The sequence below is a fragment of the Cotesia glomerata genome, linkage group LG3 (assembly GCF_020080835.1).
Source record: "Cotesia glomerata isolate CgM1 linkage group LG3, MPM_Cglom_v2.3, whole genome shotgun sequence".
NCBI classification, from domain to species: Eukaryota; Metazoa; Arthropoda; class Insecta; order Hymenoptera; family Braconidae; genus Cotesia; species Cotesia glomerata.
The window spans coordinates 28,497,465-28,521,612 of record NC_058160.1 but is presented as its reverse complement, the minus strand read 5'-3'; the positions used below and the strand labels follow the sequence as shown (position 1 = coordinate 28,521,612).

Below are 24,148 nucleotides of genomic sequence, written 5' to 3'. Positions count from 1 at the left end.
TAATACTAATAATTTATCATATTTTACTTTAATTAATTAATTAATTTTCATTTAAAAAAGAATTTTCTTTTTTTTCCGAGTTAAGTTATTAATTTTTTTTTATTTCTTCAGTGGTGACGGTGAAGAAATGTATAGCGAGTGCTTAAATAAATATTTTATCGACGTTTGTTGATAAGATTGTGAAGATTGAGGATGAAGAGATCTGTTATACACATATATAGATATATATAGTCGGCCTAGAGTCGAGATGGAGCTAAAGTGTACAGTAACGATGGCGGCGAGTGAAAAAAAATGTTAAAATTTTGTTAATTTTCACCTTACGCCATTATATTCTTCTTATAAAGATATATTCTTCATATCTTTTATAACTGATTCTATTCAGTAGTGTTCTTAGCGAGTGTACGTCCACACACGCCTTACATATTTATGTACATAGATATCTGTCTGTCTGTCAGCTATATTTGTACACATATATAAATAAGCGTAGATGTATATGTATACAAAACTATATTACTAGTAGTGTAACGAGTTGGAGTAGTATTATATGGATATGTACAATGACTACGTATGTAGTATTATATGTGAGTGTGGGACTTGTCATGCACCCGGTGGTAGTACGCAGAGTGGTGTGTGACGCCCGGTGAGACTCCTATATACGTATATGTAGGTATCTTTAGTAGTGAGATCAATAAGCAGTGCCGTGCTGCTGATTTAGCCGGCCACCCTCATCTGGATTCAATCCCCCTTGACCCACACCCTCTTACTTACTTACTTGCTTAATTTACATACGTCTGGATCAATTATAATTATTGCTCCGAGTAAAAACTATTTTAGACTATTATTTTATGCATTATGAGGAAGAAAAAAAAATATCTTACCAAGTTAATTTATCTCTGCGGTGTTGTAGTTACTTCTGAGTTTATCTTGACCTCACTTTTAAGCCACGAATAAACTCTCTCTCTTTCTTTATGCTTCTCTTCTATTCGGTGGAGTATAGTAGATCTTGCTATGCAGTTAACGTACGGGCACATTTCCACGGACGTTAAATTGCAAATTCGAAAATTAACCACTGTCATTTTGAATTACGAGCTATTATTCAGAAGCTATCGCATTCGTGGATCTTGTTCTTCTTCTTCTTCTTCTTATTCTTTCTGATATTTTTACTTTTAATATAAATCCGGTGATTCCTTTGGTTTGGGTCGGCTCTTTGGCTCTAAAACAGAAAACTCGTCACTTAATGTATATAAATACCCGAGAGGACAATCGATCATTCGACGAGTCGATTATTTCTGGTTTAACATCCAGATAAAGCGGCTGAGAACAAAAAAGCCTCGAGCTTAAGCTTAAAAGCTCTGGTTTTTCTCGTGGATCGCGAGAAGGGATGCGATTGTGCTGAAACTGGATCACTCTTCACGAATGTAAAAATCTAAATACCATCGAGATTACGCTTTTTTACATTTATTTTTTATAAATTTGACTCTTGTAATTGACTCTTGTGTATTATAATTTATTTAAATTTTAATACTGTAAAAGTTTTAATATTTAACTTATGCTAAACTTTATCAACTTTACAAATTGCTAAAGTTATTTAACTACTCACTTGTAAAATATTAATTCTTTTCAATTATTTCTCAGAAATATCAAAGTAAAATTTTATAAATTATTTAATTTTATTATTTAAAATTATTTTAAGAATTTTTAAAATTATTTAACTATTACAAAAATTAATTCTGAATTTAATTTTCATTTTAAATAATTTTTAAAAATTTATTCTAGCTTTACAAAAAAAAAATTATTTAAAGCCAACACCAATCGTTAGATTAATCCTCAAAATAATTTGAACAATATTAATTCTTTTCAATTATTTCTCAGAAATATCAAAGTAAAATTTAAAAAATTATTTAACCGTATTTAATTTTTAAATTATTTTATTTTATTATTTAAAATTATTTAAAAAATTATTTAACTATTACAAAAATTAATTCTGAATTTATTTTTCATTTTAAATAATTTTTAAAAATTTATTCTAGCTTTACAAAAAAAAATTATTTAAAGCCAACACCAATCGTTAGATTAATCCTCAAAATAATTTGAACAATATTAATTCTTTTCAATTATTTCTCAGAAATATCAAAGTAAAATTAAAAAAATTATTTAATCTTATTTAATTTTAAAATTATTTAATCTTATTTAATTTTATTATTTAAAATTATTTAAAAAATTTTAAAAATTATTTAACTATTACAAAAATTAATTCTGAATTTTATTTTTATTTTAAATAGTTTTAAAAAATTCACTTTAATTGTAAAAAAAAAAAATTATTTAAATCCAACACCAATCGTTAGATTAATCCTCAAAATAATTTGAACAAATCCCTGGCGAGTAGAATGAATCACAGGTTTAGTCATATCACTCCCAGCAATACATAATACGAAGAGAGTAATTACTTTGACAGATATATAGTCCGTCAGTGGTATAGAGCCGATGTGAGCCGACTAAGTAGTACAGTGCACGTTAATCAGACGATATGTCGTTTCCCCTTTCATTATATCAACTCTTCTACTCTACATATTCCCTCATATTATGTCAGCCTTTCTTAAATCACAATGAACGGTGAATAAATGAACCAGTTGATTCGCATCAATTACTCCCCAATAACAATACTTGTAATTAATCAATCATTTCTCCTTACTAAAAAATATTCTGCTAATATATATGTATTTAAAAAGCGCTTACCAAAAATTTTCCAAATGGTTTTCAGTCACTCATCTCTACTTCCGATAAAAAACTTTTAAACATGAACAGGCGCTCCTCTCTGTTGTCTATTTCCAGCGCAACTTGCAATTAAAAGCGCGCGAACGTCGCTCATCATCTAGAAAAGGGTGACGTGCTGTCCAATATGTCGTTCGGCACTTCGTATACCTACAAAATGTACAAGGTCAGATTTTACTGGAATTGATCATCTAGATTCATTTTAACCCGGCTCTCTGTCCATTGTATTATATATTTGAGTATGACATCATATCATTCCAGTATTTCACTGATAGAAAGATTTATTTTTGTTTAATATACAGAAAAAAAAATTTTATTTTAAGAAGATTATCAAGAAGAAATTTTATAAAAAAAATTAAATATTTTCTTAACTTAAAAAAATTCTTTCTTCAACGTAGATTTTATTTTTTCTTCAGTTTGAGTTTAAATTATATTTTATTTAAATTAATTGTACTAAATATTTTTTTGGCAAATATTTACAAGTGGGATCAACCATTTTCATTTTTATTTTTTTGAACGAAATTTCTATTTGATTTTATTGATGTATTTTTTTTTTTGGTAATCGGAAAAAATTGACCTGGAAAAAATCTTAAAATTATGAAAAATTCATATTATATCATTAAAATTATAATAATAATAATTTAATAAATCTGAAATAATATGAATTTTTCATAACTTTAAAATTTTTTCCAGGTCTATTTTTTCCGGGATTCATTTTTTTTTAAATACATAAAAAATGAACAATTGAAAAAAAAAAGTTGATTATCACAATTTTAACAAATTTTCAAAAAAATTTATACATTTTTTTAGAAAATTGTGATATTAAACTTTTTTTTTATTTTTCGTTTTTTTTTTATGTACTTTTAAAAAAAAATATATCAAAAAAAGATAAAATAAAAATCTTATTCAAAAACATGAGAGCCAAATTTTTTTTTCAATTTTTAAAAGCAAAAAAGTTATCGAAATCTTTGTTATTTTCTTTCACATTTTTTATCATAAATGCGCCGTAAAAACAAACAGAATCAAAAAAAAATTTACACTTGTAAATAATTACCATTTTTTTTTCTTTAAAAAAATTAAAAAAATCATTTTATCAGTGTAAATAATCATCTATATAATTATTGTTGTAATTATCTTCATCATGATCATCATCCTGATCTTAAGAATCTCAACATAACTTTAAACATCAATAGAAAAGTATCTTCAGTACTCTGACAATTAGTTTATTAAATTAGATTAAGGATATAGTCCTTCCATAGAGAATCAATGCAATTTTCTCTCATTGATTTGAGAGTACATAGAACGAGAATAGCCGTAGAAACTCAGAGAGTAACTCAGTAATACGAGTATAGTGGGTAGTGCGTAGGCTAGTATCTCGCCGACATGCGTAGGTGTCTTTTATGCTGTTATTCATTATATAGATCCAATATATGTATATGTATAAGCATATATTTCATTTTCAATGGACTTTTGGAATTTATAGTCAAGATATGTCGATGCAGGAGCTCAAATTGGATATTATACTGTATGATGGCTATTGAATGATGAGTATGGTTATTCCAGCGTATTGATCATGTCCCAAGAGGACTTGATAAATTGTATTATTGCTCTTTAGTTGTAGTTTACCTACAGTATGCTTTATATATTAATGTCATTAATTGATTGATTCATTTTGTTATTTATTTATTTGTTTTATGATTGATAAAATGCTACTTCCTGTCAAAATTAATTATTATCGATTGTCCGGTGATGGATTGGATAATTGATGATCGAGTTTTCTTTCAGTGCTGTGGCGTTGGAGGTGGCGGGTCCACGTTACCCCAGGCCGCACAGCATTTGGGTACTGGAACTGCCGTCGCGGCCACCTCCGGGAGAGCCATCATGCAGGATCCGGTACTTGAGTCCATTTTGGAGGTAATTATGTCATTTTCATTCACAAAAATTAAAAAAAAAATTTTTTTTTAAATTAAAATTTGACTAAATTTTATTAAAATTTTTTTTCCACAAAAATTTTATAAAAAAATTGAAAAATTTCTCGCTAAATTTGAATTTCTATTTTTATTTTCAGTTTTAATTTTGAACTTTCTTATGGTAATAAGTAATAATAATAATAATAAATTTTAATTCATTAAAAAAAAAAATTATTTTTAAATCAAACTTTAACTAGTTTTTATTTGATTTTTTTTTTCCACAAAAGTTTTATAAAAAAATTGAAAAATTTTAATTTCTATTTTTATTTTTAGTTTTAATTTTGAACTTTTTTATGGTAATAAGTAATAATAATAATAAATTTTAATTCATTAAAAAAAAAAAATTATTTTTAAATCAAACTTTGACTAGTTTTTATTTGAATTTTTTTTTCCAAAAAAGTTCTATAAAAAAATTGAAAAATTTCTCGCTAAATTAAAATTCCATGATTTTATTTTTAGTTTTAATTTCTAACTTTTTTATGGTAATGATAATAATAATAATAAATTTTAATTAATTAAAAGTTACTTTATTATAAAATATACTTTTAATTTAAAATTAGGTAAGTGAAAGAGTATTTTTATTGAATAGGAGATGATAACATACCTATAGAGAAGTATAACGCCCACGCGACGGCTTCAGGCAATGCCAGACACAATGAGAATCTCTTTCCCTAAAAAATTTTTTATTCTAGTTATTTTTTTCGACATACCTCTACTTCACTAGTTATTAATGCCACGCAAACGATTTCTGTCGTTGACTCTTTCCGAAATTACCCAGACATTTTGGTTATTAAAATCTAGAAAATTAAAAAGCTCTTACTGATTATAATAGATTTTTTTTACATTGAAAAATTATTAATAGAAAAATAAAACTATAATAATTACAGCAAATGCGTGAGACGGAGGCTCGCAGGGCGGACCTGGAGCGGCAGCATGCCGAAGCACAGAACCAGCTACGGGAAAAGCTAGCAGGCAGATATCAAGGTCCAGAGTCTGTCGAGGCGCTGCAGTCCAAGATTCGCGAGCTCGAGAAGAAAACAGAGCTGCAGATGGTGAGGAGCGAGGAGTTGTCTCTAGAGCTGACGAGTCTCAGGCGAGCGAGAAGTCGCGGTCCTGGTTCCACGGCCACTACTAGTATCACTGGAACCACGTGGCCGCCTTCAGGCTCGGAAATTGACAGGATGATTGCTAAGATTGAGCAAGACACTAGGTAGTACGTTTCATTCCTTTTTTATTGTTCACTTTAATCAAAACACTGTTAAAGTATTTTTATCAAGGAAAAGATAAGTTTTTGCAAAAAAAAAAAAAAAATTTATTTTGGTATAAATATTCTTAATTAAAAAAAAGATGTCTTAAATTTTTTTTTTTAATTTTGATATATTTTTTTTTTGAAAAATACATAAAAAAATAAACAATTAAAAAAAAAAAAAGTTGATTATCACAATTTTAACAAATTTTTTAGAAAATTGTGATATTCAAAATTTTTTTTAAAAATTGTTCGTTTTTTTATGTATTTTTCAAAAAAAAATATATCAAAAAAAGTTAAAATAGAAATTTTATCCAAAAACATGAGCCAAAATTTTTTCCAACTTTTGAAGGTAAAAAAAATTTGAAAATGTTAATTTTTCAATCAAATATGGCCAAAAATAGGGTGAACCTTGTGATTAATTACCAAAAATTAAAAAAAAAATTGCATTTAGAATTTTTTTTTCAATAATTTTTTTGCTAAATAAAATCTTAAAAATTCCCCAAATTTCTTAATTTTACCATAATTTAATTATATAATTAAAATTAGAAAATATTTGATCAACTTTTTGTTTTTTTAAATTAATATTTAGAAAATTTTCTAAATAAGAATAATTTATTTTTTTAGTTAAATCTTCAAAATTTATCATAAATGCGCCGTAAAAATGAGCAGAACAAAACTAAAATTAAAAAATGTTAATTTTTCACCCAGATATGGCCAAAAATACGTTTGACCCTTTTTGTAAATAATTATCGTCTTTTTCTCTGAAAATTTTAACAGTGTTTTTCTAAATAAACAAAAACAAACTAAAATTTTCTAAACATTTGAACCAATCAGCGGTCGTATTCTCCACGAACTGGACCACACGAGAGGAGTGGTGACAACCCAGCAGCCTTCCTCCGGGCAGAGAATCCTGCGATCTAGCGCAGAAAACCTGAGCAGCCTAAGCCAGCACCAGCAGCATCCTCCTCATCCACACGCGCTGGAGCTTGGAGACCTCGGGATGTCACACTACGTAGGCTCGCCGATGCCTCTGACACCAATGATGCCTGGCTGCCCGCCGCTTACTCCCAACGGACCACCATATCACTACAGCGAACCAATTCCTCCCGCCCCGTCGTCCCTGTCAACCAGCCAATCCCAGCCCGCGTTTCAGCAAAAGCTGCAACAGTATCACCATCAGCATCAGACACACGTCGACATGGCCAGCTCTCATCCTCAAGCCAGTCTCTCCAGTCTCTCGTCTCAGCATCAGCATCAGCAACAACAACAGCAGCAGCAACAACAGCAACAACAGCAGCAAAAGCAACAAGCGCACACACATTTCTCAAGCAATCAATACCAAGAAAGTTATCCTCACACACACACGCAGTCATTTCAGCAGTCTAGTCAGCAACAGCAAACTCACCAATCCCAGCTGCCTGTGTCGAGTACGTACCTGGGGTCCACCAGCCAGAGTGTCCTGCCTCATTATAGCCAACCGATCGGGCAGACTGGACAAACTTTCCTTAATGGAACTCAACAGGTTCGTTTGAGTTTTTCTGAAAATTAAACGGGTTAGACGATTAAAAGTTTTAATTAATTAATAATTGATATAAAATTGTTTCAGAGTGGCAACTATCCAAACTTAACGCTGACTACTCACCCAAATGGAAGCTTCACCTCGGGGGTTGGCAGCAACTTTGGGACGACGCATCAGCTAGGCCATCATAATTACTCAGTTCCCAAGACAAACCTCACGCAAACGACGCTGTCTTCATTGCCGCCATACTCGTCCTCGTCTTATCACTCGGCGCTCAGTGGCCTCCCAAGTGTATCCCAATCAGTGCTTCCTTTCTCCAGCGTTCAAAGCAGCTTCTCTACAACTGGATCAACTTACTCGACTGTCGGGACCAATGCCTTTGGCACTTCTGGCGTTAGCTCAGGTCAGTTGTTTTTTCTTCTATTTTATAATCATCTATATTATTAAGAGAATAAGCAAAATATTTATATGATATAATGGGTTTTTATGGATAAATTTGGTAGCGGAAAAGTCTTGACCTGAAGTTGTGCTTTTTCATAGTTTTATATCATTCTCACCAATAGTCAATTTATAGTGATAAATATTTAGGCTGCATTCGAAAATGCTCTATTTCTAAATACATAATTAAGAAATTACCTTGTATCTCGTAAACTATTGACATTTTTAAAGATATAAGCTCATCTCGATGTTACACTCGTCGAGACCTTTCATTTGAGTACCCACATCGATTTTTCATATATTTTATATATTTATATATATTACATACACATGTATATATGAAAAATATATCAAAAATGCATGTGGGTACTCAAATGAAAACTCTTGATAAGTGTACCATCGGGATGAGCTTATATTTTTAAAAATATCGTAAATTGACAAAATACAATATAATTTCTTAATAATTGACATTTTTAAAGATATAAGCTCATCTCGATATTACACTTATCGAGACCTTTTATTTGAGTACCTACATAAAATTTTTATATATTTTTATATATTACATATATGTATATATGAAAAATATATAAAAAATGCATGTGGGTACTCAAATGAAAACTCTTGATAAGTGTACCATCGGGATGAGCTTATATTTTTAAAAATATCGTAAATTGACAAAATACAATATAATTTCTTAATAATTGACATTTTTAAAGATATAAGCTCATCTCGATATTACACTTATCGAGACCTTTTATTTGAGTACCTACATGAAATTTTCATATATTTTATATATTTATGCAATAGAGCAAAACAGCATATTCATAATCTCAAACATTTTTTCCAAATTACAATATTAACAACTTGTTCAGATTTTTCTTAAATTAATAAATTAATAAGATAAAATAAATTTCAACGTCTAAATAAAACATCTAAATAAAATTACTAATTGGTTAAATTTTTATTGTATTATTCAGGATCGTCGTCGGGTGGGTTGCTCCAAGCAATAAATGATCCATTGCAAGCGATGCAGCAGCTGTCAGCGCAATCCCAGGCAAACCAGCTCCACCAGCAAGCAATTATCCAACAAATTCAACAAAGTTTACGGGCTACATCTCCAACAGCGACCTCTACGACGGGTCACCACTTTCTGGGGCCGCGTCAGATGCCAAAAATACCCACGTCAATACTGACAAACCCTCTGGACCGGCTCACCAGCGAGACCATTCTACCCGAGGGTCAAGTAGACATGCTGGATATCCCCGGCAAGGGGAGGTGCTACGTCTACATTGCAAGGTTCAGCTACGAGCCTTTCCAACACTCGCCTAATGAAAATCCAGAAGCAGAGCTTCCAGTTCAAGGTGGTGACTATCTTCTCGTCTGGGGCCAGCCTGACGACGACGGGTTTCTCGACGCGGAAACCCTCGACGGACGCAGAGGACTAGTTCCCGCTAACTTTGTACAAAAACTTGTCGGTGATGATCTTCTTGAGTTCCACCAGGCTGTCATGGGCCTAAGAGACGTCGATGACGCTGCGTCGACGAATATTCCACAAGTATGTTGACTCAAAATTTAAATATTAATAATTTGTAATTATTTTTATTGATTCCACACAGAAAAAAAATTAACTTGAATCAATTAAACAATTTTGAAGAACTTGATCTTTTTTATTTGAGTAAAAAAATTCTTAAACTAAGAAATTTTTCTTGGTTTAAGTAAATTTTATTTGATTCAAAAATTTTTCGTCTTCACGGAAAGAACAAGATGATACTGGATATCATCCCAGATTATACTCAGTGATATCTGTAGTGAAAAAAATTTTTAGATAGTAGCTACCCTCATGAAAAAAAAATATAAAAAAGATATATGACGAGATACATAAAAAATATATTTTAAATATATTAAAAATCTACAATAAATATATAAATTATGTATAGTAAATATATTTTTAATAACTAACTTTTAGCCGATTTTGATATATGTTTTATATATTTCAAATATATTTTAGATATATTCAAAATATATTTTTTTTATATTATTAGCTATGTATTTTTTATGTATTTAAAGATATATCTTGAATATATCTAAAATATATTTAAAATATATATGAAAATCGGCCAAAAGTTAGTTATTAAAAATATATTTACTATACATAATTTATATATTTTTTATAGATTTTTAATATATTTTTTTTATATTTTTTTTTCATGGGGGTAGTATAATTCAGATTATACTGCATGATATCTTGATTATACTCATTGTAATCTGGATTATACTAGCTACTATCTGAAATTTTTTTTTACTCAGTATAATCTGGGATGATATCCTGTGTCATCTTGTTCTTTCCGTGTTGATTCAAGACAATGAAAATTTTCAAAATTATTTTTTGGTTCAAGAATTTTTCTCTTGATTCAACTTAATTTTTTTTCTGTGCAGTGTTACCTCCAAGACATTGACCTAGAATTGGCGGCATTGGAGGAGGGAAACAGAAATCGGCAAGCTGAGCTGTCAGCGTACGCCGAACTTGACAATATTGCTGAGGAAGACGAACAAGAACCACCAGGTTGGTTTAGCTCGAAGTTGTGTCGTCATCAATGGAGTAATTTTTATCCATCTAACTTGTCGAACATAAACCATATTATATATTGTTATATAATAACTTATATATCTATATCTATATCTATAGAATTATATAATGATAATGACAGAGTATTTAATTCAAGCTTAATGATAAAGTAGTTTCAATGTATTGTATTCTGACGATTTTATTAAATTTTCTGGCTAAAATCGTCATGCTTAAGTAAAATCCCGTGAAAATTGCTACAATAGCTTAGAACTAGAGCTTAGATATTATAAAAGCTGGTTTGTGTTCGCACTGCACGCTTTTTGTCTTAATTTTAATTAACCAGAAATTGTTTTATTTTTATTACTTTGATTGTTTAATTAAAAAATGCATCTAAGATCCATTTAATCTAAAAGTACCGATTAATTTGAGTAGGAAGAGTCTTTCTGAAAAAATAAAAAAAAAATTAGCATGAAATGTTGCATCGTTTGACAATTTACTTAGCGGTGGATGCTTGAGGCGACGTTTGGAACTGAGCATAGTTTTAATCACAAGGTAATGTACTGGTAATTGCACAGTCGTCTCACAATGAGTGGATACAGTCATACAGAGCAACTCAGCATCAGCATCAGCGAAACTTTGACACACGAAAATGATAATTAAAATCTAAATAAAAATAATAATCGTAATTGTGATAATTATTATTATGATTATTGTTGGTATTAATACTGTTAATGTTCGTCGTTGATCTTGCTGTGTTGGTTGAATTTTTAATTTATTTTCGGTGCTCTTAGGCTCGCTTGACAGTTGTGTTTAGCTTAGAGATTTATATCTAGCTACAGCTAGGCTTGTCTTGTCTTTTCCTCCTGAAGAAGTGTACCTGTTTTCGGACCTAGTTCCGGCGCCACAGCACCTCACCCTCGAGCGTCAACTCAACAAGAGTGTGCTGATTGGGTGGACTGCGCCAGACAACCCCATCCAGTTGGAGTCCTATCACGTCTACGTCGACGGGGTTCTCAAGGTCACCGTTAAGGCTACCGAGCGGACGAGGGCTCTTGTAGAAGGTGTTGATTCAACTCGGGTATGTTGTCAATATTTTACTAAAAATTTATTTTTTTTTAATAAAATATCCTTTCAATTAATTGATTAAATTATTTGATAATCTCAAAAATCTATATTCTTAAAAGAATAAGAAAAATTTTGTTTCTACGATAGTCATATGATAAAATCGGTTTTTTTAGTTAAATTTAGTGTCATTGCAAAGGTCTTGACTTGAATCTGTGCCTTTTCAAGGTTTCATATCATTCTCACCGATAGTCAATTAATGATAATAAGTATTTAGGCTGCATTCGAAAATGCTCTATCTCTAGATAAATAATTAAGAAATGACGACCTTGTATCTTGTGAAATATTGACATTTTTAAAGATATAAGCTCATCCCGATGTTACACTCATCGAGACCTTTCATTTGAGTACCCACATCGATTTTTCATATATTTTATATATTTATATATTTCAAAAATACCATATATATAAAATATATAAAAAATGCCATGTGGGTACTCAAATGAAAGATCTCGATTAGTGTAACATCGGGATGAGCTTATATATTTAAAAATGTCAATAATTAAGAAATGATCTTGTATCTTATGAAATATTGACATTTTGAAAAATCTAAGCTCATCCCGATGTTACACTAATCGAGATCTTTCATTTGAGTACCCACATCGATTTTTTATGTATTTTATATATTTATATATTTCACAAATACCATATATGTAAAATATATAAAAAATGCCATGTGGGTACTCAAATGAAAGGTCTCAATTAGTGTAACATCGGAATGAGCTTATATCTTTAAAAATACCGAAAATTAAGAAATGACCTTGTATTTTGTGAACTAATGACATTTTTAAAGATATAAACTCACCCCGATGTTACACTCATTGAGACCTTTCATTTGAGTACCCACATCGACTTTTCATATATTTTATATATTTATATATATGAATATATGAAAAATATATCAAAAAATGCATGTACTCAAATGAAAGCTCTTGATGAGAGTAACATCAGGATGAGCTTATATTTTTAAAAACGTCAATATTAAGGAAAGTAACAAAAGTTCACATAGTGGCTGCAAGGTTGCTAGTAATTTTTTAAATATTCAAAAAATCTGATCAATTTTTTTAAATTTTATAAATAATTTTTTTTCAATTTCTACATCTGACAATTTAAAAAAATTTCCTTTTTAATCATTTTTTTTGCTAAGCAAAATCTTAAAAAATCAAATTTCTTAATTTTACCATTATTTATAGAATGAAAATTAGAAAACATTTTTTTTTTTAATTAATATTAAAAAAATTTTTTTTATAATAATTTATTTATTAAGTTAAATTTAAAAAATTTACCAGATGTCATAATTATTTAATTATAAAACAATTTTTATTTTTTTAATTATAAAAAATGTCTACTTGACCTTAAAAACTCTAATCATACCCAAGTTTTGATAATGAAACCCATATTTATTAAACATAAATAATTATTACGATAAAAAAAAAAATAATAATTATAAGAATTTCAATATCATCTTCTATAAATAGCCGGCGCTATCCACTAAACCGTAGTACGTTTAATTAATAATTTCCCTTTGATGTTCAGCCCCACCGAATAAGTGTCCGCTCGGTGACACACTCGAGAAGAACATCACGGGACGCGGCGTGCACTATGGTAATTGGAAAAGACGTCGCGTTGGGTCCAACAGCCGTAAAAGCATCCAATGTTACGGCGACCAGCGCTGTGATATCATGGCTCCCGAGCAATAGCAATCACCAGCACGTAGTGTGTGTCAACAATGTTGAAGTAAGGACAGTTAAGCCAGGTGTTTATCGGCATACCATCACCGGGCTTGCACCATCGACTATTTACCGTGTCACTGTGAAAGCCAAGAATCTCCGTGCCACTCACTTCGAGGACCAAAACGCTCAGTTGGCCAATAATCTTGCCTGTCACGTACACTTCAAGACTCTCTCCAAGGGTCTACCAGATCCTCCGGTCGATATCCAGGTTGAGATATATTTTTACTCTTCTTCTGCTCTCCACATTTTTACTCATCATCATCGTCATTTAAAACACAATGAACAATACGTACTATTCTTCATCCATTAGTTATATTTATTTTTTCCGTCTTCATCATTTGTATCATTATATTTATCATTGTTATTATTCTTTTTTATACGATACTAATGATAATAGTACTCGCTGTAGCAATAGTTATAGTACTAGTACTAGTGTAGTTATAGTAGTAGTTGAAGTCAATATATTAATGCTTGTAAAAGTCTATTGTCAATTTTTAAAAGCAAAGTGGATGATGATAGTCCATATCAAGGTTTACTAGAATATGCACTAAATATCACTCTATTTAAATAATTGGTTACAAGACTAAAGATTTTTATAAAAAATACATTTTTTAATTCAGGAAAAAATTTATTTTAATTTTTTATTTTAATCAGAAAATAAAGAATTATTTTTAACAAAATATTTGGGATAAAATTTTTGGTAATAACTTTTATTTTAAATAAAAATTTCAGCTAAACTTTTATAGGATAAAGTAGAAAAATTTTAATTGTTGAAGTTTTAAAAATTCAAATTTTATTTTTGAATTTATTTATTTAAAAATCCGATTTAAAACAAGTAATTTTTGTTTTCGATAATTTTTTAATTTTATTTAATAAATAAATTTGCTCCGAAAAATTATTTCTAAAAAATTGCATTTTTTATTTATTTAATTTTCTAAATGTCAATTTTTTTTCTTATTTTCTTTGACATAATTTAATTGTTAAAAAAATTCTTAAAATCATAAAATATCTACTAAATTAATTTTCATTTCTAATTTTACTAATAAATACTTTTTTAACTTCGAAATTTTGTAACTTAATAATTTTTTTTGTACAGGATTGATAAAAAAAAAGGTTTGAATAAAAATCAAGGTTTTGCTCTAATTTCAATAATAAAAAATTTTTTTATATAAAAAATAACTGCAAAAATCGCAACAATATCAATCGAGAGTTGTAAATATTTAATTACTTAATTTGATTTATTGACCATCAAACTCACTTTTTCAGAGTTAAAATTTTATAGACCATCACATTGTTTTTTTTTTTTAATTAAATAAACTTCTGTTTGCTGTCAAATTCAACTTTTTTTTTTTTTTTTTTAAAATGAAATTTTTATCGGGATTTTTAAGAGATCTGTAGTCTTGTCTCCAAAAAATAAAAATGAATGAAGCAATAGCCAAAATAAAAAACCAACAGAATTAATTAAAAGTGAATTATTGTTATCTGGAACGAATCTAGGTGGAGGCTGGACCGCAGGACGGCACTTTGCTAGTGACCTGGCAGCCTGTTGCCCTAAACGGTTCGGCCGTCACCGGTTACGCGGTTTACGCGGACGGCAAGAAGGTCACAGACGTTGACAGTCCGACAGGTGATCATGCATTAGTAGACATCCACAAATTAATGGGCCTTAATCCAAAAGCCATCACCGTCAGAACGAAGAGCAGGGAAAGCCAATCGAGTGACAGCTGTGCTACCGCGATTCCTTGCAGCGTGTTGCGCGGGGGACCACACATGCAACCGGGAATGGAGCACCCTGGCGACCAGCAGCAGGGTTACATGGGCATGGTGGGCAACCGGATGGCCCAGAGATTCCCCGGCGCCCCTGTGCCCGCTCACATGAGGCGCCAGGGCGTCACCAGGGTCGATGCTCATGGTCAGGTTATCATTGAGACTGACGAAAATCTTTCGGATAAAGAAATTTATCCGGGACAAAGTATTTCACAAATGGGTAAGCCTGCTCTTCAAACACTGATAGAAGGATTTATTAACTATTAATAATTTAATTTAATAAATATATTTTAACATTCAATAAATATTTATTTGGGAGAAAAGTACATTTATTAATAGTTAATAAATATTTATTAATATTTAACAAATATTTATTAACCATTAATAATTATTCATTAACAGTTAATAAATTGTACTTAATAAATTACTTATTAATTGTTAATAAATATTTTTTAACTTTTAACAAATATTTATTAACATTTAATAAATCGTATTTAATAAATAATTTATTAGCTGTTAATAAATATTTATTAAATTCTATATATGATGTTAAAAAATCATTTGTTAACAGTTAATAAAGCTTATTAAATATAAACAAATCTTTCTATCAGTAAAGAAAGAGTTTATCGAAGATTTGATTATCAGAAGCTATTTATACTCTAAAACTTGGATTTTAGGAATTCCGGAGATCACCAAAGACTCAGCGAGCGAAGCGAATTACAGTGAAGAAGACGATCCTACTAGAAGAGGTCGTGGAATGCAGCAGCACCCGGGACACCAAAGATACGGACCTCAAGGAGGGCCTCAAGGCCCTCCAGGAACTCACAGACCTGTTCCAGGAAGAACACCACGAGGTCCGGACCACCAAGGGTATTATGATCAGCAAGGGGCTCAGAGAGGCAGAGGACCTGGCTATCGCGGTGGTCGAGGTGGACCTGTTCAGGGTCCTCATCATCCAGACGCTCAGCAAGTTAATAAAAGAGCTCGCTGGTTCGTCGCTCTTTATGATTACGATCCTCCAACAATGTCACCTAATCCTGATGCTTGTGAAATTGAATTGCCCTTCTCTGAGGGTGATACTATTAAGGTAACTTTGTTTATTTACTAGTATCTTGGGATGACAGTTAAATTTTTAATAAATTATGAGTTTTGTATTTTTTTTTGAGATTAATTAGGATAAAATTACATAAAAATTCAAGATGCAAGAGGCATTTTAATATTTTTAGATGATATTGAAGCCAGTAGGCTTTTAGCCATTTTTAAGTAGATTTTTTAATAAATTTATCTGTTGAGTAAATTTTGGCAGCCTGTTTTATAAATATAAAAAATAAGTATTTAGGCTGCATTCGAAAATGCTCTATCTCTAGATACATAATTAAAAATGAGCTTGTATCTTGTGAACTATTGACATTTTTAAAGATGTAAGCTCATCCCAACATTACACTCATCGAGACCTTTCATTTGAGTACCCCCATCAATTTTTCATATATATATATATATATATATATATATATATATATATATATATATATATATATATATATATATATATATGAAAAATATATAAAAATGCATGTAGATACTCAAATGAAAGCTCTTGATGAGTGTAACATCATGATGAGCTTATATCTTCCAAAACATCAATAGTTAAGAAAGTACAGTGCAATTTAACAAATATCTCGTGAAATATTGACATTTTTAAAGATATAAGCTCATTCCGATGTTACATTTATCAAGACCTTTCATTTGAGTACCTACATCAATTTTTCATATATTTTATATATTTATATATATTACATATATGTATTTATGAAAAATATATCAAAAATGCATGTGGGTACTCAAATGAAAACTCTTGATGAGTGTAACATCGGGATGAGCTTATATCTTCAAAAATGTCAATAGTTAAAAAAGTACAGTGCAATTTAACAAAAGTCATTATTTAATAAAGCAAAATTTAATTTATTTATAGTTCATAAGACACATACTAACTGCAAGGTTACTAGTTTACTGTATTTTCGAAAAATTCTAAACTTAATCAATGTTATAATAATAATTAAAGTCTGATAAATTCTCTCTTGATTTTTTAATTTATTTCGTAGCTTGAAAAATTTTATAAATTTATCAAAAAATTAATATTTTAAAAAATAAACACCATTTAATTGGATTAACTATTTTTATCCAGGTTTACGGTGACAAAGATGACGACGGATTTTACTGGGGTGAATGTCGGGGTAGACGTGGATTTGTGCCTCACAACATGGTAGAAGAGGTGAAGAACCCTCCCCCAGGTGCTCAAGGACCAGGCCAACCTGGCAGAAGAGGCCAGAATGACAGGTGGGGTGATATATACACCAACATGCCAGTCAGAAAAATGATTGCGCTCTATGACTATGATCCGCAAGTTCTCTCGCCTAATGTTGACGCCGAGGTAATTATTTTCTCAAGCACAAAAAAAATTATTATCAATTTTGCTTCTCAATTCTCATCAGATATCTTATCGATTGCAATAAATAATACTAATACTTGTAAATAATTATTGTAGCAAGTTGAATTGCGTTTTCAAACGGGCAATGAAATATACGTTTACGGTGACATGGACGACGACGGTTTTTACATGGGCGAACTAGACGGCGTACGTGGTCTAGTACCAAGTAATTTCCTAGCAGAAGCTGGTCCCAACAAAGGACAACCTCCACAAGCCGGGCGAAGACCTCCCGGACAAGGTCAAGGTCCAGGTGCTCGGGGTCCACCTCCGCCACCCCGAGAACCACCACCTCCAGGACATCGACGTAATAAAGGTAACACTTATCCGCGATTCACACCCAGTACCACGACTTAGAATCAAATTCCTTCGCGTTTATTTTTTTTTTTAAACAATCTTGTCAGTTAATTATTGTAAATAAATTCTGCTGAAAATTCCCACTGGAAATAAAAATAAATAATAATTATTTAAAAAAAAAAAAACCCGTAAAAGACGGCAAGCAACACAAGACACGAGACTCAATGTGCCAGACGACAGGCAAAGGGTCTTTTTTATTTAAAATCTCTCCCGTCGATTTTTATTATTTATTATTATAATAATTCATAGCCAATGCCTCATCTACAAGGTACATATTTAAGTTAATGCTCTATTATATTATATCAATAAGACATTTAACATTAACAATGCAATAACATTATCAACATTAACAACAACATTCGCTAAAATATATTTTTAAATATATGAGAATTAATTAATGCTGACACATGACAAATGCAAATAACATTCGCTGCTTTCGATGTATTTTATTAAGTATCTATATTAATCTATTGTTATATATGTATACATATATTATATATATATATATATATATATATATATATATATATATATATATATATATATATATATATATATATTGTTCTATTTTTGTCTATCTATCTTTGAGCGTTTTCTATATGGCTCCATTACTCTACTACATATTTGTCTTTCTTCTGTATTTTTGTATCCAAAATGCGGTATACTAAGGCTTTATTCAGTGTACTTATATAATAATAATTATAATAATAATAAACTTAAAAAATTACTTCAATATTATATTTAATGTAACGTAAATTAATTTCAACTTAAAATATTTTAATATTCCAAATTTGCGCTTCAGTTTTTAATAAATATTTAGTGAAATAATTACTCAATAATAATTCCAGTAAAATAATTGGATAATTATAAAAAAATAATATAACGATTATTTATTATTATATGAGTAACATTGTGCGATAAATATGTGAGGTATAAAAACATTAATGTTAATCTGCGATCGTGTTGCTCCAATTTATTGATACTTTTTTTTATTATCGTTACTATTATTATAATTTATTATTATTATGTACACTAATACAAGAATCTCATGCGTATATATATCTATATAATGACGTGATATATACGTATATATTTATATTTATATCTTTCTTTCTGTGTGCCTGAAACTGGTCGATGGTCGTCGTGTCACATGATTGTCGTTCGTGTCGTGTTGTCATGCTGGCCATTTAACAATTGTTAATGCCATTTCACGGTGATGAATTTATGCCAAAGATATCAATTATTTTTTCTAATTAACTATCGCTCCTGCTTTTATTTTATCTTTCCAATTATTTGAATAAAATTTTTTCACTTAATAAATTAATTAATAAATAAATAAAAAAAATAAAAAAAAAATAATAATAATAATTTGCGTTAGTTCACCGTGAAATGGATTATCTATTTTTCTTTCCATAAAAAAAAAAGCATCAATAGTTCCATCGAAAAAATAAAGAATAGATAAAAGTTATATCGATATAAAATATTGTTTCTACTTTCCAATAAATTCTGGTCGTTTAATTTTATTTTATCCGTTAATTATAAACTAAAGTAACAGCAGTATTGATAAATAATAATTATTATAATAAAATATTATTTTAATAAAAATAATAAATAATAATTATTTAAAATAATAATTATTATAATAAAATATTATTTTAATAAAAATAATAATTAATAATTATTTAATAAATAAATAAATAAAAATGTAGTTTTATTATTTATTAATTATCGTGAAATAATACAATTGAGCTAAAAGAAAGAATGAGCCATGAATGACAACACGATTCTGTTCTCTTCTCTGTTGCTAGATGCCTGCATTGTGCCTGTGTCTGTCCCTGTCTGTCACTTAGACTCTAGACAACAACAACAACAACAACAACAACAACAACAACAACAACAACAACAACAACCACAACAACATCAACAACAACTACAACAACAACAACCACAACAACATCAACAACAACAACAACAACAACAACTACAACAACAACAACAACAAAATCAACAACAAAACAATCCACCGCATCTAGCGTACCAACAAGCGAACCACCACAGCTACACAACTGTAACAACGTCGAATCAGCACGGTGGTCCGGGTGTTGGCGTTATGGCCCATCAGCAGGGTGCCGTACCGCCTCACCTTCAACAGCAGGTGAGTCTATCCACTGCGACCTCTGCCAAGTAATAATATATTAAAAAAAAAATATTAAATATATTTTAACTAACATATTTATTTTTTTTTTATACACTGAGAAAAAAATATATTTTTGTTAAGAAAATTTTCTTGATACAAGAATTCATGCTCTTGAAAATTTTCAAGAACATATATTCTTAGCTCAAGAACTTAATTCGATTGAAATAATTTTTACTTAATTTAAATAAAGCTATTCTCTTGTTTATCTATTATTCAAAGATAAATATTGATGCTCTTCTCTTCAGAAATTAATAATTAATAATAATAGAATATTTGATCGTCACCGAATTTCTTGAACCAAGAAATTGTTAATTAAGTAAAAGTATTTTTTTTTATCTCAGTATAGATGACACTGGATATCATCCCAGATTATACTCAGTAATATCTGTGATGAAAAAAAATTTTAGATAGTATACTGATAGGATTTGTTTATAGTTAAAAATATTTGTTAATATTTAACAAATAATTTTTTAAGGACCACTGTTTAGTCCTTAAATATTTCTTAGTATTTAAAAATATTTATTAATATTTAATAAATGAATATTAGATTTATTAAATACAAACAAATTATTTTAAATACTAATAAATGATTTGTTAAATATTAATAAATATCTTTAACTATAAACAAATCCTTCTATCAGTGTAAAAAAATCCATATTATACTCAGTGATATCTGGATTATACTCATTATAATCTGGATTATACTAGCTACTATCTGAAATTTTTTTTTACTCCGTATAATCTGAGATGATATCCAGTGTCATCTTGTTCTTTCCGTGTACTTACTAAGAATTTAATTATTTTTATTTCTCCGCTATTTTTTAAATATTATTTTTCTACTCGATATTTATTCTGCGACTGCTATTTTTTTGCAACAGCTTAAGCTTTGATTACACAATCTCTATGCTGCTATGAATGTAAATTTAAAAAACAAATGTGTGATCATGTCTCGATATCTCGTGACACATAGGCTGCTACCCAACCGATAACGCTTGAAGATTAAGTGAGCAAGTGTATAAATGGAAGGGAGTGACTTAAATGTTTTATTTTTATTAATTTATTCAATTTTGTTCAATACTAAAAACAAAATTTTAAAATAAAACTAACTAAATTGTCAATCAGCACGGCATGTTGCACTCTGTGACTTTACGCTTTGTGACTCTACATAACAAAATTTATTATTTTTTTTTTATCAAACTTTGTTTACGTAAAACCGGAGTTTAAATTTAATCAAATTCGTATTAAATATTCAACACGATCGCTAACTTTCTCTGGAAAGTCTAATGTAACTATTATCCAGCGGTACCTTCTGCTAGATATATATATATAAATACATATATGTATATTAAACCAGGCTAAGTATGTACTCAAATTTTAGTGCAAATCTGTGCAGAATATTAGTGATATATATCAGCAAATATTGAAAATTTAAACCAACTTTTAAATTAATTTAAATCATAAAATTTATGCTCTTAATAAATTTGCAATTAATTAAATTTATTATTCTTAAATTCTGATATTAAAACTGAAAGATAAAATAATTTATTTTGTAATAAAAAAATTTTAGGTAAATTTAGCCACTTTATAGCAAAACTTTAGCGTCGATAAATGTATGAAAAGTTTTTAGTATGAAATTAAACGCTCTATCATTTTTAATAAACTTATATAATATAATTTCAATAAGAAGTTATTCATTAAACTCTTTAAAAACTTTTTAATTTCAATAAGTTTTTTAGTGATTCATTAAAAAGAAACTCTTTAAATTTAAGATTTAAATTTTCCACGCTGTATTCTGCATCGATTTATACTAAAATGCTATTTAAAAGGGGGTATTCTGGTCTATAAATTTAAAAAAATTGTTTTTTTCATATTTTAAAAGCTTAACCCTTTAAAAATATTTCTTTAGAAGGATTTAAGAAAATTCAAATTATCTTCAAAAATTTTACACGCGAATTTTTAAACGCGTTTGTCTTGAAATTGTCTTTTTTCAAACGATACCCACGATTTCTCAAGTTCTATTGAACCGAATTACTTGAAATTTGGTATAAGTCTTCTCTATAGGCTTTTAGCTGATAACTTTTTGAATTTTGAATTTTTTTTATTATTTTTTTTCTGTATTCTTGACATTTTAATAAATATCTTATAAAAAAAAGAATAGTGAAAATATTGATTGCCTTTTTTTGCGACGCTTAAGAAACTAGCAACCTTGCATTCACTATGCGACTGCCGTGACTTGTGAACTAAAAATAAATAAAATTTTGCTTTATTATATAATGACTTTTGTTAAATTGCACTGTACTTTCTTAAATATTGACGTTTTTAAAGATATAAGCTCATCCCGATGTTACATTCATCAAGAGCTTTCATTTGAGTACCCACATGCATTTTGATATATTTTTCATATATACATATATGTAATATATATAAATATATGAAAAATTGATGTGGGTACTCAAATGAAAGGTCTTGATGAGTGTAACATCGGGATGAGCTCATATCTTAAAAAATGTCAATAGTTCACAAAATACAAGGTCATTTCTTAATTATTGACATTTTTAAAGATATAAGCTCACCCCGATGTTACACTCATCAAGACCTTTCATTTGAGTACCCACATCAATTTTTCATATATTTTATATATTATATATATTTCACAGATACCATATATATAAAATGACATGTGGGTACTCAAATGAAAGGTCTCGATTAGTGTTACATCGGGATGAGCTTATATCTTTAAAAATGTAAATAGTTCACGAGATACAAAGTCATTTCTTAATTACACTGGCCACAAAATTTTACTTATTCTCTTAATAATATAGATTACCTCAAATTCAAGCTTTTAGACCAGAATACTTCCTTAAACTTTGCGTAAACCTCAACGGTACTCTAAAATATCTAAATGTGTGCAACTTAATCGTCTGCTGAACGACATAATTTCTGCTTTGAGTTAGCCAACTTACTTACACATGCTCACACACATTAAAAAAACATTATCAGTAAAAGTAAACACACTATTTGAGCAATTAACAATTACTAAATAGACTAACCAGCAAATATATATCAAATTGAATAATTCAAAAAAAAAAAAAGCAAATAATAAAAGACTTTTATTCTCAGCACGTTAGGAAGAAAAGGCAGCCACAAAAAAGAACCAATAAAACTAATTTTTAATAATTTACAGGGGAGGGGGAGAAACGCGGGCAACCGGGGCGGTGGTAGTAACATGCCCGGAGGTCTCCAGCAGGGTCAGCAGTTCCAGCAGCAGCAAGACTACCAGCAGCAGCAACAACAGCAGCAACAACCTAACCAGCAAGGATACAATCAGCAGAACCCGAACTACCAGCAGCAGCAACAGCCTCAGCAGCAAGGCTACAATCAACAGCAAAACTACCAGCAACCCCAGCAACAGCAAGGACAGCAGCAGTACCAGCAGCAGAACCAAGGTCCCTCAATGCAAGGGCCTCAGGCAGCCAAAAACATGCGGGGAATCCCCGCGGTGATTCCCAACGTCCAGAAGCCTATGGATCAGCAGCAGCAACAGCAGCAACCCCAGAGCACCGGGCCCAATCTCATGCAGAAGTTCACTGAAATGGCTGGAGCCAGTGCTGGAGGAGACATCCTGTCCAAGGGTAAAGAGCTCATATTCATGAAATTCGGACTGGGAAAGTGAGTCGATGTTAATTTCAACAATCCACTCTTCGTTGTCATTATTTTGATCATCATCATGTACGTACCGATACTAACTAGGAAGAAGAAGAAGAAGATGATGATGATGATGATGATGATAGTAATGAAGAAGAAGGTGTCTTGGAGACATGAAGAACGTGATAAAATAAGCAATCGACTGGTCATTGAGACAAACGATGTCTCGTGACAATGGTTTTAGTATCGTTCCAATATTACTGATTGGAACGTTTGGTTATTTGTTATCGAGTGAGGTCAACGACTTGTAATAGATTATTGATAATAA

The 24,148-nt window shown here is 29.9% G+C and overlaps 2 protein-coding genes across 9 annotated transcripts in view; one reads left to right on the top strand and one right to left on the bottom strand.

Annotated features, from left to right (window-relative positions):
- LOC123261961 (alpha-tocopherol transfer protein-like) overlaps nucleotides 1-2,826 on the bottom strand; it is a 15,898-nt gene extending 13,072 nt beyond the window's left edge. For both annotated transcript variants that reach the window (XM_044723894.1, XM_044723892.1), the window contains exons 1-2: nucleotides 2,737-2,826; nucleotides 879-1,213 (exon numbers count right to left, since the gene is read on the bottom strand). The gene's annotated coding sequence lies outside the window, so the exon portion shown is untranslated. The remainder of the gene's footprint in view (nucleotides 1-878; nucleotides 1,214-2,736) is intronic.
- LOC123261954 (RIMS-binding protein 2) overlaps nucleotides 1-24,148 on the top strand; it is a 24,514-nt gene extending 366 nt beyond the window's left edge. The window contains exons 2-16 of one of the 7 annotated variants that reach the window (XM_044723871.1): nucleotides 112-663; nucleotides 4,558-4,686; nucleotides 5,630-5,955; nucleotides 6,826-7,513; nucleotides 7,598-7,913; nucleotides 8,926-9,503; nucleotides 10,385-10,511; nucleotides 11,384-11,592; nucleotides 13,173-13,577; nucleotides 14,867-15,356; nucleotides 15,814-16,223; nucleotides 17,322-17,567; nucleotides 17,682-17,937; nucleotides 19,787-20,133; nucleotides 23,360-24,148. In XM_044723871.1, coding sequence (XP_044579806.1) covers nucleotides 4,654-4,686; nucleotides 5,630-5,955; nucleotides 6,826-7,513; nucleotides 7,598-7,913; nucleotides 8,926-9,503; nucleotides 10,385-10,511; nucleotides 11,384-11,592; nucleotides 13,173-13,577; nucleotides 14,867-15,356; nucleotides 15,814-16,223; nucleotides 17,322-17,567; nucleotides 17,682-17,937; nucleotides 19,787-20,133; nucleotides 23,360-23,848 — 4,920 coding nt within the window. In that variant the 5' untranslated portion in view covers nucleotides 112-663; nucleotides 4,558-4,653 and the 3' untranslated portion in view covers nucleotides 23,849-24,148. Of the gene's footprint in view, nucleotides 1-111; nucleotides 664-2,807; nucleotides 2,939-4,557; nucleotides 4,687-5,629; nucleotides 5,956-6,825; nucleotides 7,514-7,597; nucleotides 7,914-8,925; nucleotides 9,504-10,384; nucleotides 10,512-11,383; nucleotides 11,593-13,172; nucleotides 13,578-14,866; nucleotides 15,357-15,813; nucleotides 16,224-17,321; nucleotides 17,568-17,681; nucleotides 17,938-19,786; nucleotides 20,134-23,359 lie in introns of those variants that run through there. The other 6 variants (XM_044723869.1, XM_044723867.1, XM_044723868.1 and 3 more) reach the window with 6 other exon arrangements.